The sequence below is a fragment of the Lycium ferocissimum genome, chromosome 5 (genome assembly GCF_029784015.1).
Source record: "Lycium ferocissimum isolate CSIRO_LF1 chromosome 5, AGI_CSIRO_Lferr_CH_V1, whole genome shotgun sequence".
Taxonomy (NCBI): Eukaryota; Viridiplantae; Streptophyta; class Magnoliopsida; order Solanales; family Solanaceae; genus Lycium; species Lycium ferocissimum.
In genome coordinates, this window is record NC_081346.1 from 75647636 (window position 1) to 75675545 (window position 27910).

General features: G+C 35.1%; 2 protein-coding genes across 7 annotated transcripts; one reads left to right on the forward strand and one right to left on the reverse strand.

The window, feature by feature from the left end:
• Positions 1-3344: 3344 nt before the first annotated feature.
• On the forward strand, positions 3345-21978 carry LOC132057516 (uncharacterized). Of its 6 annotated transcripts, none has more exons than XM_059450156.1 (18): positions 3347-3563; positions 5352-5841; positions 6058-6149; positions 7698-7853; positions 7947-8340; positions 8911-9029; positions 9123-9195; positions 9273-9493; positions 9573-9617; positions 10274-10328; positions 12113-12304; positions 14707-14804; positions 14943-15021; positions 17009-17158; positions 19117-19245; positions 20703-20873; positions 21392-21451; positions 21533-21978. In XM_059450156.1, exons 1-18 carry the CDS (start codon positions 3520-3522, stop codon positions 21635-21637), a joined length of 2673 nt encoding a protein of 890 aa, XP_059306139.1. In that variant the 5' UTR covers positions 3347-3519; the 3' UTR covers positions 21638-21978. The 6 variants fall into 6 exon arrangements, with proteins under 6 accessions (XP_059306142.1, XP_059306143.1, XP_059306141.1 ...); XM_059450155.1 differs by having other exon boundaries at positions 3348-3563; positions 7689-7853; XM_059450159.1 differs by lacking the exons at positions 20703-20873; positions 21392-21451; positions 21533-21978 and adding an exon at positions 20469-20674 and having other exon boundaries at positions 3345-3563; positions 7689-7853; positions 19091-19245.
• LOC132057517 (protein trichome birefringence-like 8) lies at positions 21578-27859 on the reverse strand. The gene is made up of 4 exons (XM_059450162.1): positions 27153-27859; positions 23075-23464; positions 22158-22316; positions 21578-22022 (listed from the first exon to the last, which is right to left on the reverse strand). The coding sequence occupies exons 1-4, from the start codon at positions 27563-27565 to the stop codon at positions 21689-21691; spliced, it is 1296 nt and encodes a 431-aa protein (XP_059306145.1). The 5' UTR covers positions 27566-27859; the 3' UTR covers positions 21578-21688.
• Between the last annotated feature and the right edge of the window lie 51 nt (positions 27860-27910).

A 27910-nucleotide genomic window follows, 5' to 3' on the forward strand; every position in this document is an offset into this window, starting at 1 on the left:
AAGAAAAAACATTTTTTAGAAAATACAATGGTGTGAAAAAAGCACAAAAAATTTCAATATATCATTATATAATAGCAAAACAAATTTTTATCAAATATATTATATATCTCAACACAATTTACACTACGAACCATCATAAGTTTCAATTTTTGTAAAGAATTAGTCAACACTATGAATCCACGGCAAATACACAATTTGCCAAATATGTCAGGAAGCATACACAATGCTAAGGGAAGCATACATAATCAATATCAAATCAAAAGCATACACAATGCTAAGGGGGGGGAAATAAAAACAAATAAAGAAAATATAATGCTTTAAAAAAAATTGGGGGGGGGGGGGGGACACAATGGCTAAGTGAAAAAGCAAATAAAATAACAAAAAAAAAAATTGGGCGGGGGATATCACATCATAAAAGTGGGGATTTAAAAAAAAGAAAATCATTTTTTTGAAAATAACATATATGCGGTTGGCCTTAAGGACGGGTGATTGCGCGGGGGAAAGGTTGGGAGGAGGAGGGGGAGAAAAAACATATTTTTTTTTTTTTAAATAAAGCTTAAAAAAAAAACAATTCAAGCACACGAGGGGGGGTGGAGTGTTCTCGAGTCTCCTAGTGAAAAAGCAAATAAAAAATATCCAAACTTTTCTTTAAATTTTTTATTTTTAGAGGGGGGGGCGGTTAAAGTCAAATTTGGAAAGGAGGAAAACGGCTGGTGGTTTTTTTAATGTGTTCAAAATCTTTTTGTATTTTATAAAAGATTAAAAAGTATTGAAAAAAATACCGACAATCTTTTTAATCCCAAATTTAAATCAATTATTTTGATTGAGAACCCACAAGTCAACTATACTAATTTGACAACTAAAAGGTCACCTTTAGTTAAATCTTCCAAATTAGTTTTATATAATTCAAAATATAACCAAATATTAGATGCATCAATACCAAAGTCTCCATCATAATTATTTATTCAATCCTTTCTCTCTCTTTTTTCTCCCTTTCTTGATTTGATTTTTTTTTCTTCTTTACAATAAACTAGTTGCATGAGGCCCCAAACTCATAATTTAAAAATAATAAATTTAATTATAAAAATAGAACTTCTATCACATTTTTTTTTATTGTATAATTAATTTAATTTAGTGGTATTAATCATTTTTTTTAAGTCTTCATAATTATGAAATTTCTTAGTCTTAATTGAATAGTTTTTAAAGAACAAATTATTTATGAGGAATGGAGTTTTGAAGGAGAATTAGCAAATACAAAGGGACACAATATTTGATATTCACTAAAGAAGCAAAATTTTGGAAAAAAATAAATAAAGTGGTGTGTTTCAACGTGAGATGAATATTTTTCAGAAAATGTTTTTCAATTTTTCCACTTGTTGGTCAAAAGTTTAAAAAAAAAAATTTTCTCTAAAAATAAGATCTCTTTACAAACAAAAGCAAAAATGAAGCTTATGTCCACAGTTGAGTGAAATCAAGCTCCACAACGACATTTCTACATTTTGTTGCCTTATTAACCCTTCAATACATCTCATAGTTATCTCCCACCCCCGTAGCCCCCATCCCCACCACCCAAGAACAAACCCTATCTTTGGATATATTTTCCTAAATCTTGTCTAGATTATACCAAGTAATTTTGTGATAATATCTTTCACTACAAACTTTACCGAACAAAAAAAATAAAAAATTAACACACTTATTTTCAAATATATTTTTAAAAATAATATTTTTTTTAAAACCAAACATTTCCCAAAAAGAAGAATGGGGGTAGTAAGATTTAACAAATGCTCTTAGTGAAAATGAAATAGTGACTACAAAGTTCAAAAAAAAATTTTAGCAAAATGTATAATAATAAATAATGTAAAAGGTATTTTCTTGGGGGGGGGGGGGGGGGTTGGTGGTGTGAAAAAACATCCCTTATTATTTATTAGGAGTAAAATATACTAATTATCTTTATTAATTATACAAAATTTAAGTTTGATTACTAATACTCTATGTAGTTACTTAAGATAAGGGTAGTATATGAATAACTAATAAATATTTCGTGATTTGCTAATATATACAAGTAATTTTTTTTTTTAGTGTGAGGTGTGGGGGGGGGGGATGAAAACAAGTAATTTAATAAGGACATAGATTACTAATTTTTAGTTACTTAAGATAAGGGTAGTATACGAATAACTAATAATCTTTCGTGATTTGCCCCAAAATTTTTTTGTAAAAATTTTTTTTAGTGTGAGGTAAAACGAATGGAAGGAGTAATTTAATAAGGACAGATCAATAAAAAGAAAAAAAAGAAAAAAAGATATATGGTCCAATTACAAAGGCCCAACTGGGCATGACTATGAAAGAGAGAATTAGGGCAATTTGGAGGAGGAGGGGGCCCTTAAAAAAACAAATAAAGATTTTTTTTTTTTTCAAACATTGATGGTCTTTTTTTTTTCTAAAAAAATATCGGGGGGTGGGTGCGAATGTCAAAAAAAAAAAAATCGCAAGGAGCCAGAAGGAGTCATTTAGTGCAAAAAAGTTAAAAAATATCCAAACAGTTCTTTAAAATTTTTTTGTGGGGGGCGCAAGGTAAAATTTTATAAGATATAACTAAAGGGCCTTATGGGTTTTTTTTGAATTACCTTGGGATTTTTTTTTATTTTTTTACCAAAAATTAAAGACAAGTAATTTGACGGATAAAAATTAAAGACCAACGCCTTTGAAGGGTCAATCCGTGCAAAAAAATAAAATAAAAAAAATAGAGGGTTTTGAGGGAGTATAAAGGATGAGGCTACTGTGACTCTGTGAGGTTTAAATTGATGGGCTGGATGTAGTTGATTCAATAACGGCCCATTTGGTTTAGTAACTTGTAACAAGGCTTGACCAAAAGTAAAAATATGTAGGGTCAAAAACAGCTACGTGGTGCAGCATCATAGGACAAACCTTCATGTGAGGACGCCAAAAAGCCCATATTGGCTCTTATATATATTAGTAATTTTAGATATTTCTTGTAGAGCAGATTAAAATGAATTTTAAAATTAAGTAATTTTTAATTATACTCCCTTCGTTCACTTTACTTGTTAACTTTGAACTTTTCACATTATTTGAGAAATAATAAATAAAGTGCATAATTTATTAATGTGCCCATATTAATTACTATATATTTTTATTAAATTTAAAAAATAATTTGAAGTGAGTAATTAATATTATGAAAAAAAGAGAAAAAATAAAATTATCTCTCTTAATCTTAATATGTAAAAAAAATTTAGATAATTAAAAATGAAAGGAACTTTTTTTGTCGGGACATACTTAAAACGAATTGAGCGATAAATGAAATGATTTGATTTGTAGTAAAGGGTGTAGTTATGGAGGCACAGGAGTTGTGTGATCAGTTGCCTCCCCACGTCTCATGGATAAACCCTTTGTGCCACGTCAGCTCCCCTGCTCTTCACAAACATTTTCATTTCCCACCATTTTCCTCCCAAAATAATAATATCATCTCTTCCCAAACACTCAAACTTGAAATTTCTCACTAAGATGATGTCGTTGAAGCTCCAGCATCATAATCTTCCTTCCTCTAGGTAATTTTATACCTTTAAGCTTTGATTATCATCATATGCTAATTCAATTGTTAATTCATGACTGATTTCGTCATTTGTCCATAACCGGACGGTAATTTGAATGTCAATTTTACTAAAGGAGTTTATAACTGAAAATTTGTACTCTTCTTAAACAAACTGGAACTGTAAATCACTTATTGAATTGAAAAATTGCGCTGAATCGTTAACTCATCACTGATTTATTCATTTGTCGATGACTCAACAGCTCAAATATTAACTGGACAGTAATTTGATGGTTAATTTTACCATAGGATTCAGTTAGCTGAAAAATTGCTAGTGTTGAAAATCTGCAACTGTAAATCAATTTGTAGGTTTTGTTTGTGCTAAACCTAAGTTGTCATGAAGATTCTCCAATTAGGTGCCTGGACTTATCATACCTGAAAAATGGCATTGGTGTCAATTGTATCGTTTAAACAAATGGAAAACCCGCAACTATAAATCATTTAGTAGGATTAACCAAATTTACTGTAAGGCTGGATGATGAAAACAACTCACAATTTGTACTGCTGTTGCTGTGCTGGACTAGTTTTTAAGGGTCTTTGTGTGTGGCTATTATTGTAAAGCACGAGTCAGTCTCTTACAAAACTTGTTTCTGCTGCATATACTTTTCTTATATCTGTCTAGTCTCAGATTGAAAACAATCTCTCTCATTTACTTATACAAAAAATTGGATCTCTTACTTATCCACTCCAGTTATGACCTAATAACGAGCTTAGGAAAAAACAACTTCTTTTGTTACAGTCTCCTACACACGTAGGCTTTGGTTCAATAGCAAAGGTAGTACAACGGTGGATATCTGCTTGGCGCATGCCGCAGGTTTGAATCCTGAATGGTGAAGCAAGTTTGTTATTTAAGTGGAGCAGGGTAGATGGCCGTATGCATTATGCCATTATCTGCCGAGTTTCAAAGCTGGGAAGCGGATTTCTCAGTTATCAAGAAAAAGAAAGAAACCTTATTTAAAAAAAAAAAAAAAAAAAGAAGAAAGAAAAGAAAGTCAACTAGTAAGCACCACCAGAACTTGGATTGTTCTTCACTTCACCCGCAAACCTTATTCTTTTACCTTATATAAAAAAATTAAAAAAAAAAATAAAAAAGAAAGAAAGAAAACCTTCCCATCTGCTATTCCTAATTTGTATCGTGGCTAGTTTTTTCTAGCTACTTGTCGCACTTCCCTGCATTAATGTTTGCTGAAATACTCCCTCTGTCCCAATTTATGTGGCACACTTGCTTTTTTAGTCTGTCTCAAAAAGAATGTCACCTTTATTTATTTAAAAACAATTTAACTTTATGAGATGATTATATCTAAGGTTTGTTTTGGACCACAAATTTCAAAAGTCTTCCCTTCTTTCTTAAACTCCGTGCCAGTCAAATGGTGCCACATAAATTGGGACGGAGGGAGTAGTAATCTTGAAACTGTGACATCTTGAATGACGGGATTAATTGTGAAGTTTCAGCCGTTTATCCTGAATGACATCTTGACTTGTAATGTCCTGACATTGACAAAGAGATCTGATGATTAATACATTGATCTGAAAGTTAAAGATTCATATCTGAAAGTTAAAGATTCATACTTTGATCTGAAAGACTGTGTTGTTGATAGATATAGGGGATTACTGATCACTGATTTAGTAAATGTTTAGCAGAAAAAGTTGGAGTTTCCACAATATCTTAGATCCATCGGATCTTTCAATATTAATTTCTTCTTATAGTTACATTAACTGATGGCTGATTGTGTTTCTTTTATTTCAGTTCTTCTAGTCCATGGCCTTCAGTTAAAGCAGTGAGAAGCCATTATTTCAGCAGGAAAGTAGTAGGCTTGGATCACCTGATATACAATCAATGCAATACAAGGAGGAGATGCCACACAAAACTTTATTTGTTACCGGGTGGAAATCGTGATCTTATTTGCATAATACCTGATTCTATGAAACGTAGGATTAATTCTCGAACATCGAGGATATTACACCTATTGCCTTTTGCTTCTGCTGAGGATGGGGTGTCAGTTAATGGCAGTCCCAGACCAACTAATAGCAGTGATATGGAGGAAATGAGACTAAAACTAAATCTATCTGTGCAAGATGAAGAGAACGCTTCTGGACTTGTCCAATCACTGCATGATGCTGCAAGAGTAATTGAGCTGGGAATTAGACAACAAGGCTCATCATCCAGGGTATCCTGGTTTTCAACTGCCTGGTTGGGAGGTGACAGAACTGGTTGGATCAAGGTGCTATCTTATCAGGTTGGTGACTTGTAGACTCTTCATTTTTCTACTGCTTGCTCCACCTGTTTTGTTATTAGACAAGTTAAATATACGTACCATGCAACTTTGGTTTCTGGGCTGTTGAAGGTTTATAATTCTGTTCATTACCAGTATTTTATGATGATATTTCGTTTTTGCACTGTATGCTGTTATTTTCTGATGTGGTGGCGTTCATTGTAACTTTTTTTTTTCTAGGCATCTGTATATTCTCTACTTCAAGCAGCAAATGAGATTTCATCTCGAGGAGATGAAAGAGATAATGATATCAACGTTTTCACGCAGAGGAGGTAACTCATTTTACTCTCTTTAATGGAATAGGTAAAAGCTGTGTACCAAGAGTCAGAAGCATAATGCTTGTCGCATCTTACTAATGATGCATAGTTGGTGATTTTGACTACCTATAGGGCATAGGATGTATTTGGTGTGTTGGCAAATAGCTTCCCAATTTTTCTTTATTTGGTCACCTTGAATTGTGAAAGATGTCTTTTTACAAGTCAAGTAGTTTCCAACAAATGAAGGAAAGGACTTATGTCACGTATGGACGGAAGTCTTTTTCCTTTACAAATATCTCCATTATCACCTGTTTCAATCAACATTTATGCATTGCTGTCACTCTTTTATACTCAAAGCTATCAATAGTACGCTGTCATCATTCCCTATTTCCTGTACAATTATCATATGTCACTTACTTTTATAGCCAACCAATAATTAGAAATTATCCAGAAAATTACTTCCTAAGGGATAGCATATTCTATGGAAAACATTTTTGATGAAAAACATTTTCCTCCATAAAAGTAACCCCCATTTTTCAGATTTGCTTGCAAGGTAGAAATATTAACACGCGTTGTTGGAACTCTAGACATTGCTAACAAATTTGACTTACAAGAAAGTTAAAACCGCGCGGATTACCATTTACCGAAACAGAAAATCACACCGACGAGATGCAAAAATAAATCCATTTCCTCTGCTTCTTCCCAAATCCCATATGTAGCATAATAGAATCTAGGCATCTCCAATTCACATGATTGTGTAGGCCTTTTCAAGGTCAATTTTGCGTAGCACACCTGGCACTCCTTGCTTTCTTCTAGAATCCACCACTTTGTTTGCCACCAACGCTGCATTCAAAATCTGTCTACCTTCCAGTCTTCCGTAAAAGCATTCTGCGAAGTAGAGACAGTCTCGTCCAACACCTTCTTAAGTCTAATAGAAAACACCATAGAAATTATCTTATAGATGCTTCCCACTAGACTAATAGGACTATAGTCATTGATGTTCTTAGCTACATCATAATGCATAATGCTTATAATAAGCTAGATAAAATGTAGGATGTTCTCTCATTGCCTTTTAGTTTGGAACTGCAAGTTCCTTTAAATATACCAGATATAACTGTCCATGTCTGTGCCTTATAAAAGCTGAACATAATTGCCAATTTCTTTGTCTCTAATATAAACGTCACTTGTTTGAAAAAGTCGGCTTATCTTTTTCTATTCCCAGATGTTATGTATTGCTAATTTTATCACTCATGGTAGATTGGTGTGAAAATTAGAATAGGTATTTTGCGCATAGAAGCTTGAAATGTACTACAAACCCCTCCTTTACTTAGACGATTCTGTCAACTAGGCACCATAGAAGGCTATTAATATTATAAACTTGCAGCGTCTGTGAACTTTTGTCCCCAAGGACAAGTAGACTGTTGTTTACATTCGTTTATTGTGTTGGTTCATCCTCTTCCATTTTTAGTTTGGTTGATGTGGAGAGATTCATTCCCCCCTCTACTGTTATTTGTATTTGAAATATATTGTTCTAAACTTTTTGCATTATTGAAGTTTATCGAGGCAATCTGCTCCTTTGGAGAGCGTGATTAGAGATAGTTTATCAGCCAAGCAACCTGAAGCTTATGATTGGTTTTGGTCCGAACAAATTCCAGCAGTGGTTACCACCTTTGTGAATTATTTTGAGAAGGATCAGCGATTTGCTTCTGTTACTGCAGTGTATGTACTTACTGAAAGAACCATGATTACAGTTATATTCTGCATAGCTATTTGTGTATTAATTGATGCTCAAATAGGTTCCTATCTGTTCAGGACCCGAAAACAAACATCTTTATCTCCTGGAAATGCGAGTGATGTATCACTCCTTATGCTTGCACTCAGTTGCATTGCAGCGATTATGAAACTTGGTGCTGCAAAACTGTCATGTCCACAATTTTCATCTCTTATTCCAGACACACTTGGAAGATTGATGGACATGCTTGTCGAATTTATTCCTTTCCGACAGGCTTATCATTCTGTGAAGCCTATTGGTCTGCGCAGAGAATTTCTTGTCCACTTTGGTCCCAGAGCTGCAGCATGTAGAGTACAAAATGATTCAGGAACTGAAGAGGTTATATTCTGGGTGAGTCTTGTCCAAAAGCAGCTTCAACGAGCTATAGATCGAGAGAGAATATGGTCCAGACTCACTACAAGTGAGAGTATCGAGGTTAGACTAAAGCTCTTCTATACAAAAGCAATTTGCAGCGTACAGAAACTTATTTTTTCACTTTTGCTATTCATGAGTTACCTCCTTGAAAGAAATTCGAGTATTCCTTTGATTTAGAAGTCTAATGAGTATAAGTTCTATTTGTAGCTAGTACTGTTAAAGAAAGATGTGAAGTGATGCTAAAAAATGGGTTGGCAAATTTTGAGTATGTCAATGTAATGGAATATGTCAGTGTATCGTCCTTAAACACCTCATGAACAGTCATTTCACTTGGTGCTTCTTAAAATGTCCTGAGAAAAGGTGACAGATGCATAAACATTGTATGTGAACCTTATCTCGGGAGGTGGCCCAAGTGGAGGAGTAATCAATATATTGCAGAAGGTATTGAGGCTAATATGAGTCTCCTATCAAGGATAAATTGATCGTGGCATAGTAAAGCAGTAAAGCTGTATGAGATGTAACAATTTTGCTACACCTTTAGTTGAGGCCTTTGCCTTGCACGTTTCTCACTTGAATATGTCTTTTGTACATCGCACTTGGGTTTTTATATTTATTGCTGATACATCATAGGTTCTGGAAAAGGATCTGGCTATATTTGGTTTCTTTATTGCTTTGGGAAGAAGCACAAAGGCTTTTCTTTCTGAAAATGGATTTGATACCCTTGATGAGCCGATTGAAGAATTAATTAGGTAGCGTATTTTTGTGTTCCTTGTTTATTGATCTTTAGCCTGTACTGTTAGTACTCTCGTTACATCCAACTTTTCGTTTTAAATTCTAAACAGGTATCTAATTGGGGGCAGCGTACTATATTATCCTCAACTTGCATCAATCAGCTCTTATCAACTGTATGTGGAGGTTAGCATTCTTATGAAGAAATTTTTATTAGGACACATTTATGTGGCACATAAAGCTGAAATATCTGTACATGATAGGTTGTGAGTGAAGAGCTAGACTGGCTTCCTTTTTATCCAGGCATTACTGCTAATAGCATTCGCACTATTGGGCACAAAAGCAAACAAGAAGTTCCTCCAAATTTAGAAGCTATCCCTCTAGTATTAGATGTGTGCTCTTACTGGATCCAGAGTTTCATCAAATACAGTAAATGGCTGGAGAACCCTTCTCATGTCAAGGCAGCAAGATTTCTTTCAACTGGGTAAGGAAGCCGGAATATATTCAATCAATTAAGTGCATATACATGAATTAGTAACAATTTGTGAACATGGACGTTACAGGCATAACAAGCTTAAGAAGTGCAGGGAAGATCTAGGAATTGAGAAGTAAGTTAAATGAGTAAATGTCGACTTTCCTCCTCTTCCTCTCTTTTCTTTCTTTCTTTCCTTTTCATGCTTTCTGACTGTTATCATTATTTTCATCTATCTCTTCAGGCATGTGCGTTTTCTATTTACAGATACCGACTGATCTCTATCCTAGTCATTGTGGAACTAATTGTATCTCTCAGAAAACATACACAAACTTTGGACCACTGACATGCACTGCACTTGGTCCACCTTGTTGAAGACATAAAATAAATGAATAGAAGTGTTCCTTCTCCAACAACTTAATCTTTTAGATGAAAGGATATACACCATTAAACATGGTATTTGAGCATGCTAGGATTTGAACCCTGGTCTCCTAGGTTAGTATACAATTTATTGACCACTAAGCCACACCCTTGGGTGCCGTATGAGTGCATTAAATGATTGTAGTTATTTTGGCTCTGTTTTGTCAACTAATTTTCAAATGGCCTGAATGAGCCAGACTTCTTTACTGTCCTTTGCTTTTCTATGTTCATAGTTATTGTTTATTTGCTTATCATGATAGTGATTTCATTCCAATAATTTACGCCACTTTGATCAAATGCATTGGCAATACAAACTCAATCACTTGTGATATGGAAATCATGTTGATAACGACGCTAAAAAAACATGGACAGGACTCGCGTGGGAGCTTATTCACAGATCAAGAAAGAAACAGATTCCTTTGATAAGGTATTACCTCTTATAAATGAAACATTTTCTGTTTCATTTATCCTCATGTGACGTGCTAATCTTTAAGTGTGCCTCTCTAATTCCCTTGGATGTAGAGGTGAGGCTTCAGCCTTTTTTAATAAGGTAAGTAATCTTATTGAATTGTGAAAATTCCCGTGTACAAGCAAGAAACTACAACAAAATATAGTTATTATCAAATGCCCAATCTCTTATATAACTAGAGTCACCCATAGGTTCAGAGAAAGCTAACTAAGAATAGGAGGTTATTCCTTAGCTATACAAAGTCCTTGTTCTATTCCCTCAAGCTCTTTTATTTATCACCTCCACAGAATCTACGTGATGGCTAAAGGGCAACATCCCATGACCTAAGTATTCTCTTCCCTCGTCTAAAGGCCCAGCTATGTAGGACATCCTTCATTGGACACAACATTGTCTGTTGCACACCAAGCCATTTCAAGACTACCCATCACAATTGTGTTGCCATTTTACTTTTTATTTGAAAAGGTAAGGTAATTTATAAATCCAGCACTAAGAATGTGCTTTTGTAGCTTTACATAATCAGAGGCCCAAAAAAGCAAAAGTAAGCCCCAAAAATTAATCCTGTGACAAGTCCAAAAAAAAAAAAAAAAAAAAAAAAAAAGAAGAAGATCCTGTGGTGATTCTAGCACATGAAGGACTATTTCAGCTGTCGAAATCTCCCACCTCACTGCCAACCAAGCGAAGAAGCTGATAATATGCTTGTATTAAATGACAGCCTATAAGTCCAATATCCCGCCCAATACTCTCCAGGACCTCAATGGAGAAGTAACATGTGTGCTGGTGGCTAGTCAATTCCTGCTCTCATATGGTTATATCTTCCTTATATTTCCAAGTTATAGCAAAAATGGTATCTCAAATATTTAACTGTATGGTTGAATTGTGAGACCACTTCCTTGAAGTTTATGCTTTTAGTCAATAGATACCTTTGTTGATTTATAGTTGTACTTAACACACCACCCTAAAGTGAGGGCCGAGATTATTTTTTTCCATAGACCAAGTATGTAAACTTATTTGATGTCAAATGATAGTGAGACTCGAATTTAGGATCGCTATTCTCTGTCTTCTTTGATACTTTTAACGTGTCGCCTCTCCATAAAAAACTCAAGCCCTTAGAAAGGGAACATTATAATTTACTTATATTTGTCCACAATATTTACAAAAAAAGCAAAATGAAAAAACAAACTAAATAGAACACAAAAGGATTGTCGCAACCTCTTAATTGTTCAAAATTGGTATTACTCTTGATTAGGAGGATAAAGTAGTTGAGACATCCGTTGGTACTTGTTACTTGTTGGATTTAGATAATTTTCTTTATAATTAGAAGCCACAAGCCTTTATATGTGAAAGAGAAGGAAGAGAGCGAGACCTTGCTCTTCAATTGGTTTCCCCAGACTTCTTTACTCAAATGACGTATTTTTGCTGTAACTTCTCTTTACTTGGTTTATCCTCTCAGTGTTCTCTTGCTACCAAACAAAAGTCATCATGCAGCTTTTTACATTTCCTCTTCTTTTTTGTTTTTAAATGAATTGTAGATAGCCTTCGTCTTGTGTTTATAAGATGTAAAAGGCAATCAGCTTCTTTCAATGATCACATTTTTGTATCAATTGCTATTTCTGGCATTAAACCTGACTTCTTATCAAAGTGCTTCATGTGATTTCAACGGCACATTGTAAGGTGCCTCTTTCCTTTATCTTGATGATTAAATTATGGATCTGAAGATACAGTTTTTGGGCGTTTCATTTTAGGCACTGGAGAGTGTTGAAGAGGCTCTGGTAAGGCTAGAGGTATTGCTTCAGGAGCTGCACATGTCAAGCGCTAGTTCACAGAAGGAGCACTTGAAAGCAGCCTGTTCTGAACTTGAAAGGATACGAAGACTTAAAAAAGAGGCTGAATTTCTTGAGGTTTCGTTTAGAACGAAGGCTGCTTTCCTACAGCAGGTATCTTTCTGCAATTCATTTCAAAAAGAAGAAAGTTTTCCCAAGTTTTTGCCATCTCAGAATTGTCCTGCTTAGTCCTGGCATTTTAATAAAACTGTGTCGATTCTTTTAGATTCAACCACTGGATATCTTATGACTTATATTGGTCATTGCAACGTAGTTGCGCTAGAAGATTTATTAGTTATTCTTTTTTGGCATTTTTTCTTATTTTGGGGTGGGGGTGGGGGGTTACTTTTATTTTCGTCTTTTTTTGCTTTCCATTTTTATGGACATGGGGCAGGGGAGGGGGTTACAGCTTGGTATTTTTAGTTCCTTTTTTCCATACAATTCCTCCATTCTTCTTTCTTTAATGAATAGTCGTTGCTGGGAAAGAAGGAGATGAAGACTGAAATAAACTAAAATTCTTCTGTTGATTTCTGTACTGTTTTCTTTGGCAGATTACAAGACAGCTCCTTAAACTTGCCAAAAACTTCTGTGTGGGTACATTAACTAAGGCTCCGACCTATTGAACACCATGTGCTATTGAAATTGTGTCTATTGAACACGGCTCAGCGACATGGCAGATTACGGAGCACCGGAGCACCGCCAATTCTGCCATGTCACCGAGCCGTGTTGTCTCCGCTACCATTTGTCATCTGTCTTCTTTAGCTCTGCACTCTTGCTCATCGTTGGCGGGTAACATAGATTTTCTTCTTAGCTTTCATAGTTACCTCAAGTCTCTTTCACAAGTACTATATTGGACCAGCAATGCCAAAAGAAGTTGGGACTCTGTCGATGTAGTGCTGGTTCTAATTGCTGTGGTCTTTGGTTTTCTCAGCAGAAACAAGAATGAAGACAGAAGTCCTAATGACTATCAGATTACTTCCTCCATAAACAGAAATCATGAAGTTCAGAAGTTGGACCCATCAACCCCATATAGTAAATGGTTTGACCCCGAACGAAATATAAAATACAAATCTATCAACTCCCTGGACTTGGTATGAAACTGGAATTCTTATAGCAATCAGAGAAATACTGGTGGGGGTTGTTTGAAGACTTTTAGGTCATACTCTGATTTGTGTAAAGTGTCACTGCGGAAGATAATTGGCGGTTCTACAACGATACCTATGTTGATACTTATCAATTTTCTGATTCTCGAATCAATTTTATCGCCGCTGACTGCTGGCCGGAAATTTTACCCTTTTTGTGAAATTGTATTCTACAATGGGAAAAGCAAATGCAATAAATGGGGAAAGTGGGAGGACTTAAGGGGATCGAGAGAGATGAACTTTCACCGGCATTCTTCTATTCCGGTTGCTGATTCTCTTTTTTTTTTTTTTTTTTTTTTTTTGGTTGCTTTTATGCTTTTTCCAGATTTTGGCTTTTTTTTTTGCCTTGCTGAAGCCTGACGTGTCTTCTCTTCATTGGTCTTATTTGCCATGTCAGCAGCAAGTAATGTTTACGCCTTTTAGTTTATTTAGAACGGCCAAATATGTGGATTTTGGCTAGGTAAGGTCTTCAATAGGTCGGTCCTTTAATTAAGTTGTCTAAACGAAAAATTGCGACATGTTCAACGGACCGTGTATGCATTCTGCTTTTTTTTTTTTTTTTTCCTTTTCTGTATCAGTTTTATCACACATTTTTCCGTGGAGAAAACATGATGGTATAGATGAGAAATATATTTGGTGTAATCTTCCTGATAGAAAAGTCCAGTTTTTACAGTACAAGAAGCATGAATGCCTTCTTGCACACTCTAAATATTACCTAGCTCATTTGATGGATGAGTCGGCACCTCAAGAAGGCCAACATCATTACTTACAAATTAGCTTTGAGAGCCCTTGACTTGGTTTGGCAAGTCAATCATTTCCTAAGCGAACCCTGACATTATTGCAAAAACACCAGAACATAAGAGGGTATACAAATTAGTAGGTGCCTGCAAAAGGTAAACATTTAGTCATCAGGTTGTCTTTCCGACTAAATACAAGTAATATATGAACTTCAGTCTTCGGAAAGCTTTTTTTACTTTACGTACTTCTAATATAGAAGCCAAAACCTAGCCTGGAAATGCTGCTGCTATTTGAAGTGCTCACTGAATTTAAATAATTGTTGTCAACTTCCAAGCCTTGTTATCTTGACCAATAAAGAATTTTTTTACTGCATAACGGAGAAAGAAAACCAATTTATCCGTTGCAGAGAACAAAATGGCGAGTTCTTTGCATGGAATATCCATATAATCATTTTCATGTTTCTCGGCTTGCATGCGTAAGGCAATTAAACCAACATTTGCATCTTTTGGAGTCTTTTGGCCAAATAACGTGCCGTGGTGAACAAAACTCTGCATTCTCTTTATTTAAAAAATCTAAAATTTGCATACTGAACTGGGATTAGTTGTTTTTTCTTGTTCTGATGTATGTATGAACTAGGAGGATGATGCTTCTATGTCTACACCATCAAGCAGTGACAAACAACAGTTCTCTGAACAGGACAACAAGGGCGGTCGAAATCGGAGTGGGAACAACAGGTATTCGACACCTCTGTCTTATTTGGGCTGTGAAGAGAAAGGCTAAATATGCCCCTTAGTATCAATGTTATGCGTCGTCGTTCTGCAAACTAACCCCCACACACATACAATTTTATTATTGTGGATTCTTTGTGCTAGGATACAGGGCCTATGGAGCTTCGTAGGACGTCGGCCTAGCAAATCATCAGACCAGGCATCATCAACTGCTAATGATATTGTATACCTTTGAACTGTCTCTATGCTTTCTTTTTACCATAGTAGCTTTTGGGCTTTTCTTTTTAAGTTGGGCATGTATGTTTGCAAATACTCCCTCCGTTTCAATTTATATGAACCCATTTGACTGGGCACGACATTTAAGAAAGAGGGAAGACTTTTGAAACTTGTGGTTCAAAATAAGCCTTGAAAATTTGTGTGGCTGTAAATCATTCATAAAGTGAATTTGTTTCCAAATTAGGAAAGAGGTCATTCATTTTGGCACGGACTAAAAAGGAAATAGGTTCAAACAAATTGAAATAGAGGGAGTATTTGTTTTCAGTAATATTTCTGATCCTAAATTCATTAGCTTCTTTCATTGGGAAGTTGTTGATTCATTTAAGATAAAAGTCTTTTGGGTCTCAAGCTGAACGGGTGCTAGTTGCTCCATTTCTCTCCTCTTAGTTTATCCTTCTAGGTCGCATAAATTTCCCCTATGCATCCCATTGTAAGTTCCCGATCTGTTGAATAGTTTGTATATATAGTTTTCCAGGGTTTTTTTATAAAGGAAAAAATTGTTGAATAGTTTTTATGATATAGTTTTCTAGGCATTTCTTGGTTTTTATACTTTAAAAGACTATTATAGAGCTTCTGACCAACATGTATCATCTAAGGACACATTAAAGCCATCTTTGCTGTGATTTGCAGTTATGTGGCATTGATATGTCGCTTGAATCCATCTATAGCTGTGTTTTTTTTCCCTATGGATAGACGAATGCATTGCCATAAATTTCGAACACTGAACATGCATCTTGATTATGTGTGGGTTAGAGTGATGAATTCATTCTTTGATCTGCAAAGGGGATTGGATAGATTTGTTTTAATGATTTATTCTTCTTTTGTGAAAGTAAAAGGACGTACCTGCTTCCTTTTTTATCTTCTCTAATGTCTCTTGCACTGCCCGTTCTCTTGAAAAAGTGTTTCCTCTATGCATAAGTTCTTCCTGTGTTTTTTTTTTTTTTTTTTTTTTTTGTGTGTGTGTGTGTGTGTGAGAGAGAGAGAGAGATAGAGATAGAGAGGCTGTTTCCGATAGACCCTCTGCTCAAAAGAAATGTATCCGATGCAGGATTGTAAGAAAAAGAGGTCCGCTTTCACTCTAGATAAATAAATGGGCTTACTTTGAACTCACAAATAATGCAAAGTTAAGGTATGACCCAAGGGTGTGGCTTAGTGGTCAATTAAGTGGGTGCAGACTTTGGAGACCCAAGGGTTAAATCCTAGCAGAGACACAAATATATTAGGTGATTTCTTGCCATTTGTGTAATTACCTGGTACATGTGCTAGTGGGAGTTGGCGATTACAGGTGCGAGCAAGTTGTCTTGGACACCACCTTTATAAAACAAATAATGCAAAGTTAATATACAAGATCAAATGCTTGTAATCAACCATTAGTGACAGATTAGCTCATTAGTCATGGCTAGTTCTGCCTTTTGGTTAGGTATATTATATGTCGTGTTTTATTACTTCAAGAAGCTGGAAATGCTTGCTTTTGGTTCCTGTTTGGTGAACAAAATACGCAGGGCTGTAAACTTGGTTTAGTGCATGAAATGGGTGGGTTAGAACTTCAGTTTGTGTAAAGGATATGCATGTTGCTCAAACCATTGACAAAGAAACTATTTTTGCAATTGGAAACTTTTGCTTAATTTGTCGGATCACTGGAAACCATTGTACTTTTATGGAAAGCAAGTAATAACATGGTTCTGTGAAGAGTTGTCAAACAAGGAGCAGACATGCTTCTTTTGATGATTCTGTTCATCTGAAAATATAAGCAGTGACGTCTTGCTTTGTGTAACCCCTTTTACTGCATACCGTCTGCTCCTGAGACTAGTTGCACACTTGCAGATTAATGCAATTGCTTGCCACTGTCACATATTTTTTCTCCTCCTTAGGCTGTATACTTGTTAAAGATGATTTCATCTTCCAAGTCGCTGAGAATCATTCTTTAAGTACAGGGTGATGATGGCTCTAAACAGCCATCAGAGAGTACAGGCATTATGGATTCAAATTCAAATGAAGTTCGAAGGTTTGAACTACTAAGAAGTGAGCTAATGGAACTGGAGAAGCGGGTTCAAAAAAGTGCTGATCAATATGAATATGAAGAGGTATTTTTTAACTGCTATAGAATGCCTTGTTGAGCATGTTGTAAGATGCACCGTTTTTTTATTTCACTTTCTTTTTGTCTCTTTCATATTGTGAAGTTTGTTAATGTTATTGAGACTCCGCTCTTCCATTTTCAGTATATACTTTTAGGCTGCACTGATTGTCATGCCAACTAACTGATTAATGATCATACATAAGTATTGTTAATTGATGTATATCTATCCACTCCATTCATCTTGTTGAACATGGATTATCTTGCTTGTGAAAGCAGTAAAATATTCTCATTAAAAACTGGGTTCTTTGGTCTATAATCGTTATTTCTGTCTATTTGTAAATACAGTTGTGATAAACTTGAACAGTGGAAAAATTCTGATCATCTTATTTTTATGCTAAATAATATGATGGCCTATTTCGCCAGGCATGGACCTTTTGTCAATATTGATTCCCATAAAAGAGATGAACAAACTCTTATGTAAGAGGTTCAACTTCCAATGCTTTCCTAATTCGAAGAACACTTCCATGCTAAATGTGTATAAGACGTCGGTAGAGATTGACCGTCTATTTTATGTGCTATGTGGAATTTTAATCTTATCGGTCTGTGCTCATCTTTTGCTTAGAATCCCACATTCATCAAGTGTCTTGGTTGCATTTTCCGCAATTCTCACATCATGAGTTTGGTTTGGGAGTTGAATTGGCTCAATGTTCATTATCTTAATATGGTTTCAATTCTGAATCCATCACCGGTTTTCTGCTACTCAATGTTGGGCCATCCATTTTATTTTATTCCTGGCTTCAGTTGTCCTGCTTTTGGACTTTTTTTTTTTTTTTTTTGCTTAGAATCCCACATTCATCAAGTGTCTTAGGCTCAATGTTCATCATATGTTTTTGGTCAATTGTCACCGCATGAACTAGCTCTAGGGTTGAGTTAAGCCCGAAGTCTATTTGCTTAACATCTTTTAGTGAGTTGTGCTAAGACAGTTTTTGTGATGTTAATATATCCAGATATCTGATATGCGAAGTTCTTGTTGTCATTTAAGAGGATGTTTGAAAAACGAGTCGGGATGGTTATCCCATTATTATCTAATGTATTTGGGAATATATTTATGATAAGGAAAAAATTACGTCTTTGATTATGAATTAACTAGTTGTGAGATGTACAATGTTTAAATATGATGTTACTTCAAAGGAACTAAATAGTAAACAAAGAAGTTCTCTTCAGTTGTATTATTTGATTTATGCTTATTTTGTTTTAAGGTCAAAATCCTTCACAAGAATGCTTTACTCACATCAGTTAAGAAATAAATTAATGGGTTTAACACAGTCTTTGTAAGAATTACTCTATTTCCAGCCCTCCGTCCTCTGCCAGAAAGCATACTTCTAAACTTTCATATAATTGGCTAAATGAAATAAAAATGATGATGTAACAGTTTAGATTTAATTCTTCCTATTACTTGATAAAAGATATTAACTAAAAAGAAGAAGTTATTAACAGTTGCACTATATTGGTGGTTTTTAAAGGACGCCGTTGAACATGTAAATATTAATTGTATAATCACTCTAACATTTGAAACTTTATGCCAAAACAAAGCATAAAATAAAACTCTATGCATTATGGACAAATCATTGAAGTTTTTCCTCGCACAAATTCTAGAAATAGTTATGCAAGACGTCAGGTGTTTGTCCGATAGCCATCCATCTGTCCCCTTTATCCCCTTTCTTGATCTCTTCCTGTATTGTGGACAAGAAAAATTCAGTTGCATGAAGTGGTCTTATGTGACTTAATTATAAATACTGCTTCTAGCACCTCCATCTCACAGCCTTAGTCATTCATGACCAGCTTCATTTGTTTTGAGTTCGTTTTCTATATTTCCATGTTCCAGAGAGTGATGTTTCTAGATGCATGGTCTATTTATATATCCCTGAAAATTTATCAGCTTGTTGTCGATGCATTCTACTCTAGGAGGAAAGTCAGAAGGCAGATCGCACTTCCACATATGCTGCAGGAGCTGAAAGAACTCAATTGGTTCTTCAGAAGAAAAAGGAGAATGTTATTGAGAGATCATTAGACAAACTGAAAGACACTAGCACGGTAATATGCTCTGGATCTATTTTCTGCTGTTTTACGTAGTGCATCATATGTCAACTGAATAGAACCATTGCGTAGTTTTCCCTTTGCTTTATAACCTCATTTTCGTGAAATTACCTTTGAGAAAATTCCACGAGTATGGGGATAGACATGTAGCCCAATTATTTAGCTCTCAGCTCCTCCAATTGTCTAAGAAAGAAAACTTCCATCAATTGGATCTTAGTGGTCACATTCGGTTCGGGTTTCTCCATGGGCTTACTACTATGAGATAATTGTTTACTTTTTAGCTGACTAGTCTTGGGTAGGGGTGTTCATGGTTCGGTTTGGGTCGGTTATTGGTTAAAACCATAACCAAACCAATTTAGTCGGTTTTTAAATGTCTAAAACCATAACCAAACCAAGTAAAATAATAACCACCGGTTTGGTTATTGTCGGTTTGGTTCGGTTTTTCAATTTATGACTAGCCGTGACAATTCAAATATTCTCTCTCTACATTCTTCAAATTTCTTATGAAGCTCTTTTTTTCTCACGGCCCACAAGGGTGAACTTTCTTTGCATATTGAGGGAAAGACATCTTTGATGGCAATGTAAAATGAAAAGAGATAGTAGGGTTTTTACTTTTTACCCTTATGCTTACGACTTATTAGAGTTGGGCTTGGATTGTTGGACTTGGACATATTCTTTTAAGACATGGGCCTTAAAAATAAGTAGACCAAAATTAAATTAATAATTAAAAGGTATAAAATATCTTTAATTATTTATGAAAAGTTAATATTATACATATAAATAATTATAAATTTTATGTATATAATTATCGGTTTGGTTCGGTTATTTATTCGGTTATTTTTTACTATAATCATAATCAAACCAAATATTATCGGTTTTTCAAATTTAAAACCAAACCAAACCAAACCAAACCAAATGTCGGTTTTTTTATTCGGTTTGGTTAAATTTTCGGTTTGGTTTTGGTTTTAACCAAAACTGTGAACAGCCCTAGACTCTTGGGTATGTTGTTTTTGTTGTAGTCTTGTTCTTATTGCTAGTGCTATTTATTATTGTCTATACTCGTTTTCTTCTTTCTTTTTCATTGTACTTTGTGTTTTTCAATTATCTGCCTCCATGTGGTCCACCTTCATGTTCTGGGTCTTTTTGTTGTGCTTTGGGGGGAGAGGAGTTAGAATGAGCGTTCAAAATAGAGTTCATAATTAGAGTTTACACATACACAGGTTTTCCATGTTTTTCTGTTCTGTTGGAAACCATGACTCAGCACATTATCTTCAGGAGCAGTTAGTAGTAAGAATTCTTAGTTGTCTATTAAGTCTCTATTCCGTTTTAGGAATAAGGTAATTTTCTTTTCCGTTATGTGGAGTTCTCTTTCGTTGTTACGACAGGCTGAGAGCAGTGCCTGCTCCCTTGTATTTAGGCAGCCTCTCAGAGTAATAAGGATTTTCCGTGTCCAGGATGTTTGGCAAGGAACTCAGCTTCTCGCTATCGATGTTGCTGCAGCTTTAGGGCTACTTCGGAGGTCGATAGTAGGGGATGAGTTGACAGAAAAAGAGAAGCAAGCATTGCGGAGAACTTTAACTGACTTGGCATCAGTGGTACCTATTGGATTTCTTATGCTTCTTCCTGTAAGTAGTTCTATTCGATTGTTCTTATTTAAAGCACCGTGGAACTTGCTGATTAGACAACGATAATTCATGTTTCAATATGATGATTAAAATTCTGCTTTTTTTTTTTTTTCCTTTTTCTATTTCTCAAACTATTTCATTGTCATGCATGCCCAAGATCTGTATGGGAACTGAGGATACTAACTGTAACTGAAGAGATGGACCTTTAACTGGCATTAGAAACACATTGATTATTCCCCGAGTGTCATGGTTTTTCGAGCTTGGATAATGCATTACAAGTGTAGCGAAGCTATTAGAAACGATAAGTGCATAGTTTTTGATACTCAAGCAGTCCAGTTTTGAGGGCATCTTCTGCCTTGAAGTCTGTCAACTGAGTTGCAATTAGAAAAATAGGCCATTTGAACAAAAACTCAACCTCTCTCCTTTCACATCTGCTACATGATTGCAGCACTTTGCATCTCTATTACTCGTGGAGCTTGATCCACTGCAAGCTGACATGGGGTAATTTTTTCTGACAGGTTACAGCAGTTGGGCATGCTGCTATGTTGGCTGCAATTCAAAGATATATACCATCTCTGGTGTGTATTTGATCATGAATTTGCTGTCAGTTTGAGTGAGCCTATCTGCAGTGTTAACTGGTTGATTTCTCTTTTTGGCAGATACCTTCTACATATGGATCGGAGAGGCTAGGCCTCCTAAGGCAGCTTGAGAAAGTCAAGGAAATGGAAACTGAGGTGAATCCAACTGAAAAGGCTGATGAATAGCCCAGGTCAAAGCATACGAAAACAGCTAGTCATATTGTGCTACCATCAAATTCATTTCAACTTGGTTCTAAATCCATTCAACAGTAGATGGGCATAAAGAAGTTCATTCCAAGTGTCTGGCACTCCCGGGAGGCACCAGTGGCTGCAGTCTTGCGGTGCACCAACCGGGGTGCCGGGTTCACGATGTTCTGAAGGGTGGCCATCTTTCCTGTACTCACTTAGATATGTGATGTTTAGGAAGGTCATATTTCTTCTTGTATTTTGCATTTGTGCGACTACCTCAGAAATGAATATATTGTTGATTGGCTCTTTCTCCAGCTTGGTATAGTCCGTTTCTGGTGCGGTACTTGTGTGGCAATGACCACCTGCATTCCACGCTCCATCCCTGCAAATCAATTTCACCAAATTCCCTTAAACTACTATGACAATAGTACTTCTGAGTACAACAAAACTAGTGTTAGTATCAGTAGTGTCCTGCACTTGTGTTGCAACTAATTGTTAGTTCCTACAAAGTACTTGCCTGTAGTGTACTGGTGAAAAGCTGCGGAAGAAGATGTGACTCTTGTCAGGCTTGGTATTTTGAATCACCCACGATGCCCACGTATTCAATGATCTTTGAAAAGCTTCCACGACATTCATGGTCATGTTCACTGTTGTTCCTTCTTGGAAATGGATGCCCCTGCAATATGAACCATCTTATTTAGGTTTTAGGGATCTCGTGTGAAAATAAGAAGCTTGGCAACTGCGTAGAGAAAGACATTTGTTCGTGCAATTTTAATGATCGGTGAAGTTGTTATGGTCGAAGAATCCAGATGGTATGTGATTCAAGAAACTTGTTAGTACTGCCCTAGGACTCAAATGATCGACTTGAACTAGAAAATGAATCTAATCACAAGACGCTAGTGGCCTGAATGAGGAGCAGAGCAATGGACTTGAATTAAGATTGTCTATCTAATCTCTCTCTCTCTCTCTCTCTCTCTCTCTCTCTCATACACACACACACGTCCATCTGGTCAACTGCACCCCGAAATCGTTGTGCCTTGGGCCATGATTAGATGGTAGGAAATAGATTTATCCTAAGCTTACTTTAACCTCGTGGTAGTTCCAATCCTTTATGTGTAATGCTCAGTCATGGACTTAAAAGGGCATACTGGCCTAATCATCAAGTTGAAGCCAGGGCCTACAAGGGTGATTGGGAATTGCTATATGGTCACTTTATAGGCTTTAGGCGAGCTTTGTTCTTCCTCTCAAGTTAGAATTGAGAATTGACTGTTTGCCTGAAGTACCTTCTATTTACTCCCCACAAGCAATCATATTAAGTTTTCTCCCAACTGGTGTCTTTAGGTTGAAGCGAAGAGCATCCAGAGGGAGGGTGATATACTTGTAAATGACAAAAAGGAAATTGCTAAAGCGATTGGAATGTCTTGTGAATCGTACATGTTTACAGTCTTGTCCTCATTCCACCAATGTCCATCATTGAATATAAGGATATCTGCATCAATCCACTTTGTGAAATACCAGTGCAACTTATCGAGTCTGATCACCCCTCGCACTTCTTTCGATGCATTCGCCGGAGGTCGATCGACGACTACTAGGAAAGGAACTCTGTAATATTCGACAGTAAGGTTGTACTCGTGAAATTTCATAGAGAGAAAACCCCTATGTTTGGTTATGGGGTTTCCAAATTCTTCATATATGGTGGATATGTTAGTTACTCCTTGTGCTAGCATGCATATCATTGACTCCCATTGGTTTCTTCCAATTGAATCTCCAGCAAAAACTATTCGACCATTCCGACTCCGTTCGAGGAAATCCTTTGCATTGAACCTGCAACATTAGAATGTTACTACCAAACAAAACGGGGTTTAAAAGCCAATAATGGAACATCATTTTCCAAGTAAAGAATCTTCAAAAATATTGTGTAAAATATTCTGAAAGATTATGTTACTGCTAAATATCCTTAATAAAATCATGTCTATATTTGGGGTCTTCTTTGTATTTAACGACTAATCACAAAGAGGTCTTCTTTGTATTTAACGACTAATCACAAAGATTCTTTCTTTCACTTCTCCGACATACTAGTGCCTAATTCTGCAACAAGAAATCTAGTTGGTTCGATTAGTCTTTAGCCTCTATATCCAAATCAATTGAACGATTTGCATGTTAGTTATGCTGTGAGCTTTTACTAGAATTTTCTCTGGCTTCGCCCTGCTCATGCATAGTTCACTATCTTTCGGTCATGACTGGTATATTCACATTCCGGTCCTAGTAACGCATGGTCAACTTTACGATGACTAAAAATTTAATACTGTAAAGTTAGCTAGGTATGGATTTCTGAAAGACTTATGAGTTGTCACATGTTCTTGAAAGCCGTAAACATCTTCATACTCCATACAGACAAGTTTAGGAATCAAATCCTTCTTTTTCCAACTTTCCAGCATTGTGAGGAGAGAAGACAGAAAAAACAAAGGCAAGAAAGAAAAGGACAATAATGAGTCCACCTGGCCTAATAAAGCAGCCTCCTAATTAGGAGTGTACATGGGTCGGGTTAGTTCGCGTTTTTCAAAGGGCAACTTACACAAACAACTACCTTTTATAAGCTCCTAACAATATATAGCGACAACTTTGCAATTTACAAACCATAGCTACCTTTGCAATTTCGGCTGTATTTCCGTGTTTTTAAATACAACTGTAAGGTTGCTATTCGAAATATAGCTGAATACACCAAATACATGTGACATATATCTCACCAAATGCACTGAAATACATTCCAATACAATGAAATGTTAGGTTGCTATTCGAAATACACCTCAATACATCAAATACATATGACCCGAATGTGGTGCAACCAATTTTGTTAATATAGTTAGATACATGTGTATTTGATTGTATTTATATACAGTAGAAACTTACACATTTATAGACAGCCAAAACAAAAGGATTATCAATATATAAATACAAATAAATACACGAAAATATAGCCGAAATTGTAATTTCTCAGAAAAAGAATGTGGCCAGTGGGATTCGAACCTGCGCGCGCAAGGGCAAAACACATACCCAATGACCACTCCAGCTACAACACACCTCATGTATAGTAGCTACGAAATGTAAAATGTAGCAACGAAATGTAATTATTGCAAAAGGTAGTTATAATCCATAAATAGCTCTTAGAAGTTAGAAGTAGTTATGGCATGTAAATTTTCCTTTTTCAAATATCAAACTAAATCAATTGTGTCGGGTTTTTAAATCGATAAACCAAGCCAAACCAATAAATGTCGGGTTTTTTGATCTCGGTTTTGTTTTTCGAATTTTTCGGTTTTCTTTTTCCCAAAAAAATCTTCATACAAAATATAACTTTTACTATAAATAATTTTTTAGTCCTAGTAAGATACAACTATATAATTAAGGTGTTTCTTACGAAAATAACAAAAATGTGAAATGAGTGATGGCATTGTAAAAAAAATATTCCAACAACAAAGATAATGAAATAGCATAAAATAAGTATTGCTAATTAATAAAGAAAAATAAAAATGATCATCATCTAAAAATACTAAGTCATGCGAAAATAAGTACGGCTAATAAATATTAATTACATGACAAAGGAAAAAAATAAGTTGCGTATTTTCATTGTCTAAATTAAGGGAAAATTTCAGAAATATACAAGTTGGTCACTTACATTGCAAAAAAAATAGTCCAAAACTTACATTACGAAAAATAGCCCAAAATATACAGACATATACAGACACTTATACCAACATATATACAAAGGCAGAGGGAAAGAGCGAAAGAGAGTGAGAGAGAAAAGTTTGGGGTCATTTTTTGTAAGAATTAAGAAAATGGGTCAATTTTGGTAGCATTGTTTCCCCAATGAACACACAATGTAATTTTCTCCTAAATGAATAATGCAACATTAAAGAATAAATATTCAACATTATTGTCATTCCTAGTGTTAGGATTGAATTACTTTTGTTAGCATTCGTATTGATTTGGTTTGGTTAGGATTTTATTTGAGTTACTAACATCTATGGGCTATAAAACTTATTGGAACATTCAAAATAGTAAGTTCAAGCTTGAAATAATATATTAAAAAACAAAAACTATGAAAAATTTAAGAAATATTTAGAAATTACATTATAAGTAAATCTTTTATTTATAAAATATTTTAAAAATTTGTATACATGTAATGTCAGGTTGGTTTGGTTGATTTTTTTAGTTAATACCACACCAAACCAATTATGATCCGATTTTTTGTTCCAATACTTTAACCAAGTCAAACCAAACCACTAATAGGATTTTTTCTTTTTTCAATTTGATTCGGATTACCGATTTCGTGCGATTTATCGATTTTCTTTATACACCCCGACCGCTGATTTGTATAGTGAAAAAAGGCAAGGCCGGCTTTTTTGTCCATACAACCATTTGATCCAAAGTTATTGGGTAATGGAGGTAGAGTAGCATAGGTTACATCAACTAGCATATATTGCTACACACATAAATCTTTACGAACACAGTGTATATATAAAGGATATAATTTAAGTTAAAGAAATCTGACAATGTCAAAGACTTTTTACATTATCAATGTAATTTAACCTTTTATGGTAGGTTCGTTACCATTTGCAACAAGTTACGAAGTAATGCTTAACTTGATCATGTAAACTTTAAATTATTTTATGCATAAAGTGATTTATAGTAATTTATATAGCTGTTTAGCCTATAACAGTAGGTTATTTGCCATTTTCATCAAGTTATAAATTAATGCTTATAATAAACTTTTTTACTTATCTTTATCTTATAAATATTTTTACACCTTTAGCTTAAACTCATATGTGCTCGAGAATTATCAAATGGTTATCTTAGTTCGAACATAATTCGATAGTCTTGCTGTTATATTTATCCATTTGACAATGATCTTAATATGCACAAATAGTATTAATGCTTGAACAACTAATAGGAAAAAGAAAACTAAATCATCACGAAAAGACATAACAAATAAAGCTGAAGGTAATCATAAAGCTACAACTTTTTGGCAATGGTCAAGAAATATTACAAGACATTGTCATTCTCCCCATTAAGTAAAGACATTTCTTGTCACAAGAAAAAAGGTTTATTTCTTTTTCCATAACCGGGAAATCCTCGAGGGATAATGCAATATTGTTTTAAACTCGATGGATAATGATCCCCCCTTTTACATGGGTCGAGACTGAATTTTCATTAGGGGGTTCAACATCTATATATTTACATAAAAAAGAAACTTATATATATAATTGTCGTCGAAGGAGTTGATCCGAAACCCTTTCCGCCCCATTAGATCTGCGTGAAGTACAAAATACCAGAGAAAGACGAAAAGGGGAGGAAAAGGGTACAAATATGGGAAATAATTTAATGAGGCAAACAAATATAACAAAGCATGGAGACATGCAATAGTAATTAACGTACATACCATACATATAATATATACTATTTTTGCAAACAAATAGAACATACCCATCAAAAAATAAAATTAACAAGAACTTACCTTGGAAGATCACAACCGTGAGGTTGCCATCGCCACTTCCGGTAATCTACATCCCTGCGACCACTTTGCCGGCATCGAAAACCGGGATCCAAGAACGGACAATTCTCATTATATTGATCAAGAGCATAACTTTCATCCCAAACCCACTTTCCATAAGAATAATCACAAGCTTTTGAAGAATTTTCAGAATTTTTGGGTAATATTTTGGACAAAATACTAATGCCAAGAAGAGACTGAGGGTCAAGTGGGCTTAGTAAATTGTAGAAAAAAATGGAAGAGAAAAATAAAAAGAGAAAAAATAATGCATGAGGGATATCTTTGTTTGCAAATTTTAAGGGAAAAAAGAAGAAGAGTTTATTATTGTTGTTGGTTGTGTTTTGTTGTTGATGAGGAGAAACTGGCTGGAGATCCATGAGAAGAGGAAAAATTAAAAAGGTATGTTTTGTTTGTAGAATTATAGGGGTTCTCAAAAGCTATAAAAGAAGGATGAGTGAATACGGGGAAATTAAAGAAGAAAGATATAAAGATTTTGTTGGAAATTAATTTAATACTATGTACGGATAATGAATTTGTCTAAGAAAAAGAAGAAATAATAATAAAGCTCTTATTGAAATTAGTGGCTAAATACGTACAAGAAGACTCCTTGTGTACGATTTTTTTGGATACCTTAATTAAGGAAAATTTCTTGTTAGACACAGACTAATATGACATAATTATTAAGAAAATTCCTCATTATATCCTTAATGATTTTTGTTGAC

Coding starts and splice junctions, on each gene's coding strand:
- LOC132057516 (XM_059450155.1), top strand. CDS start 3,520: ATGATGTCGTTGAAGCTCCAGCATCATAATCTTCCTTCCTCTAG. Junction 3,564..5,351: donor CATAATCTTCCTTCCTCTAG/GTAATTTTATAC, acceptor CTTTTATTTCAG/TTCTTCTAGTCCATGGCCTT. Junction 9,196..9,272: donor CTTATCAACTGTATGTGGAG/GTTAGCATTCTT, acceptor TGTACATGATAG/GTTGTGAGTGAAGAGCTAGA.
- LOC132057517 (XM_059450162.1), bottom strand. CDS start 27,565: ATGGATCTCCAGCCAGTTTCTCCTCATCAACAACAAAACACAACCAAC. Junction 22,317..23,074: donor GAGGACAAGACTGTAAACAT/GTACGATTCACA, acceptor TTCATATTGCAG/GGGCATCCATTTCCAAGAAG. Junction 22,023..22,157: donor TTTTCACCAGTACACTACAG/GCAAGTACTTTG, acceptor ATTGATTTGCAG/GGATGGAGCGTGGAATGCAG.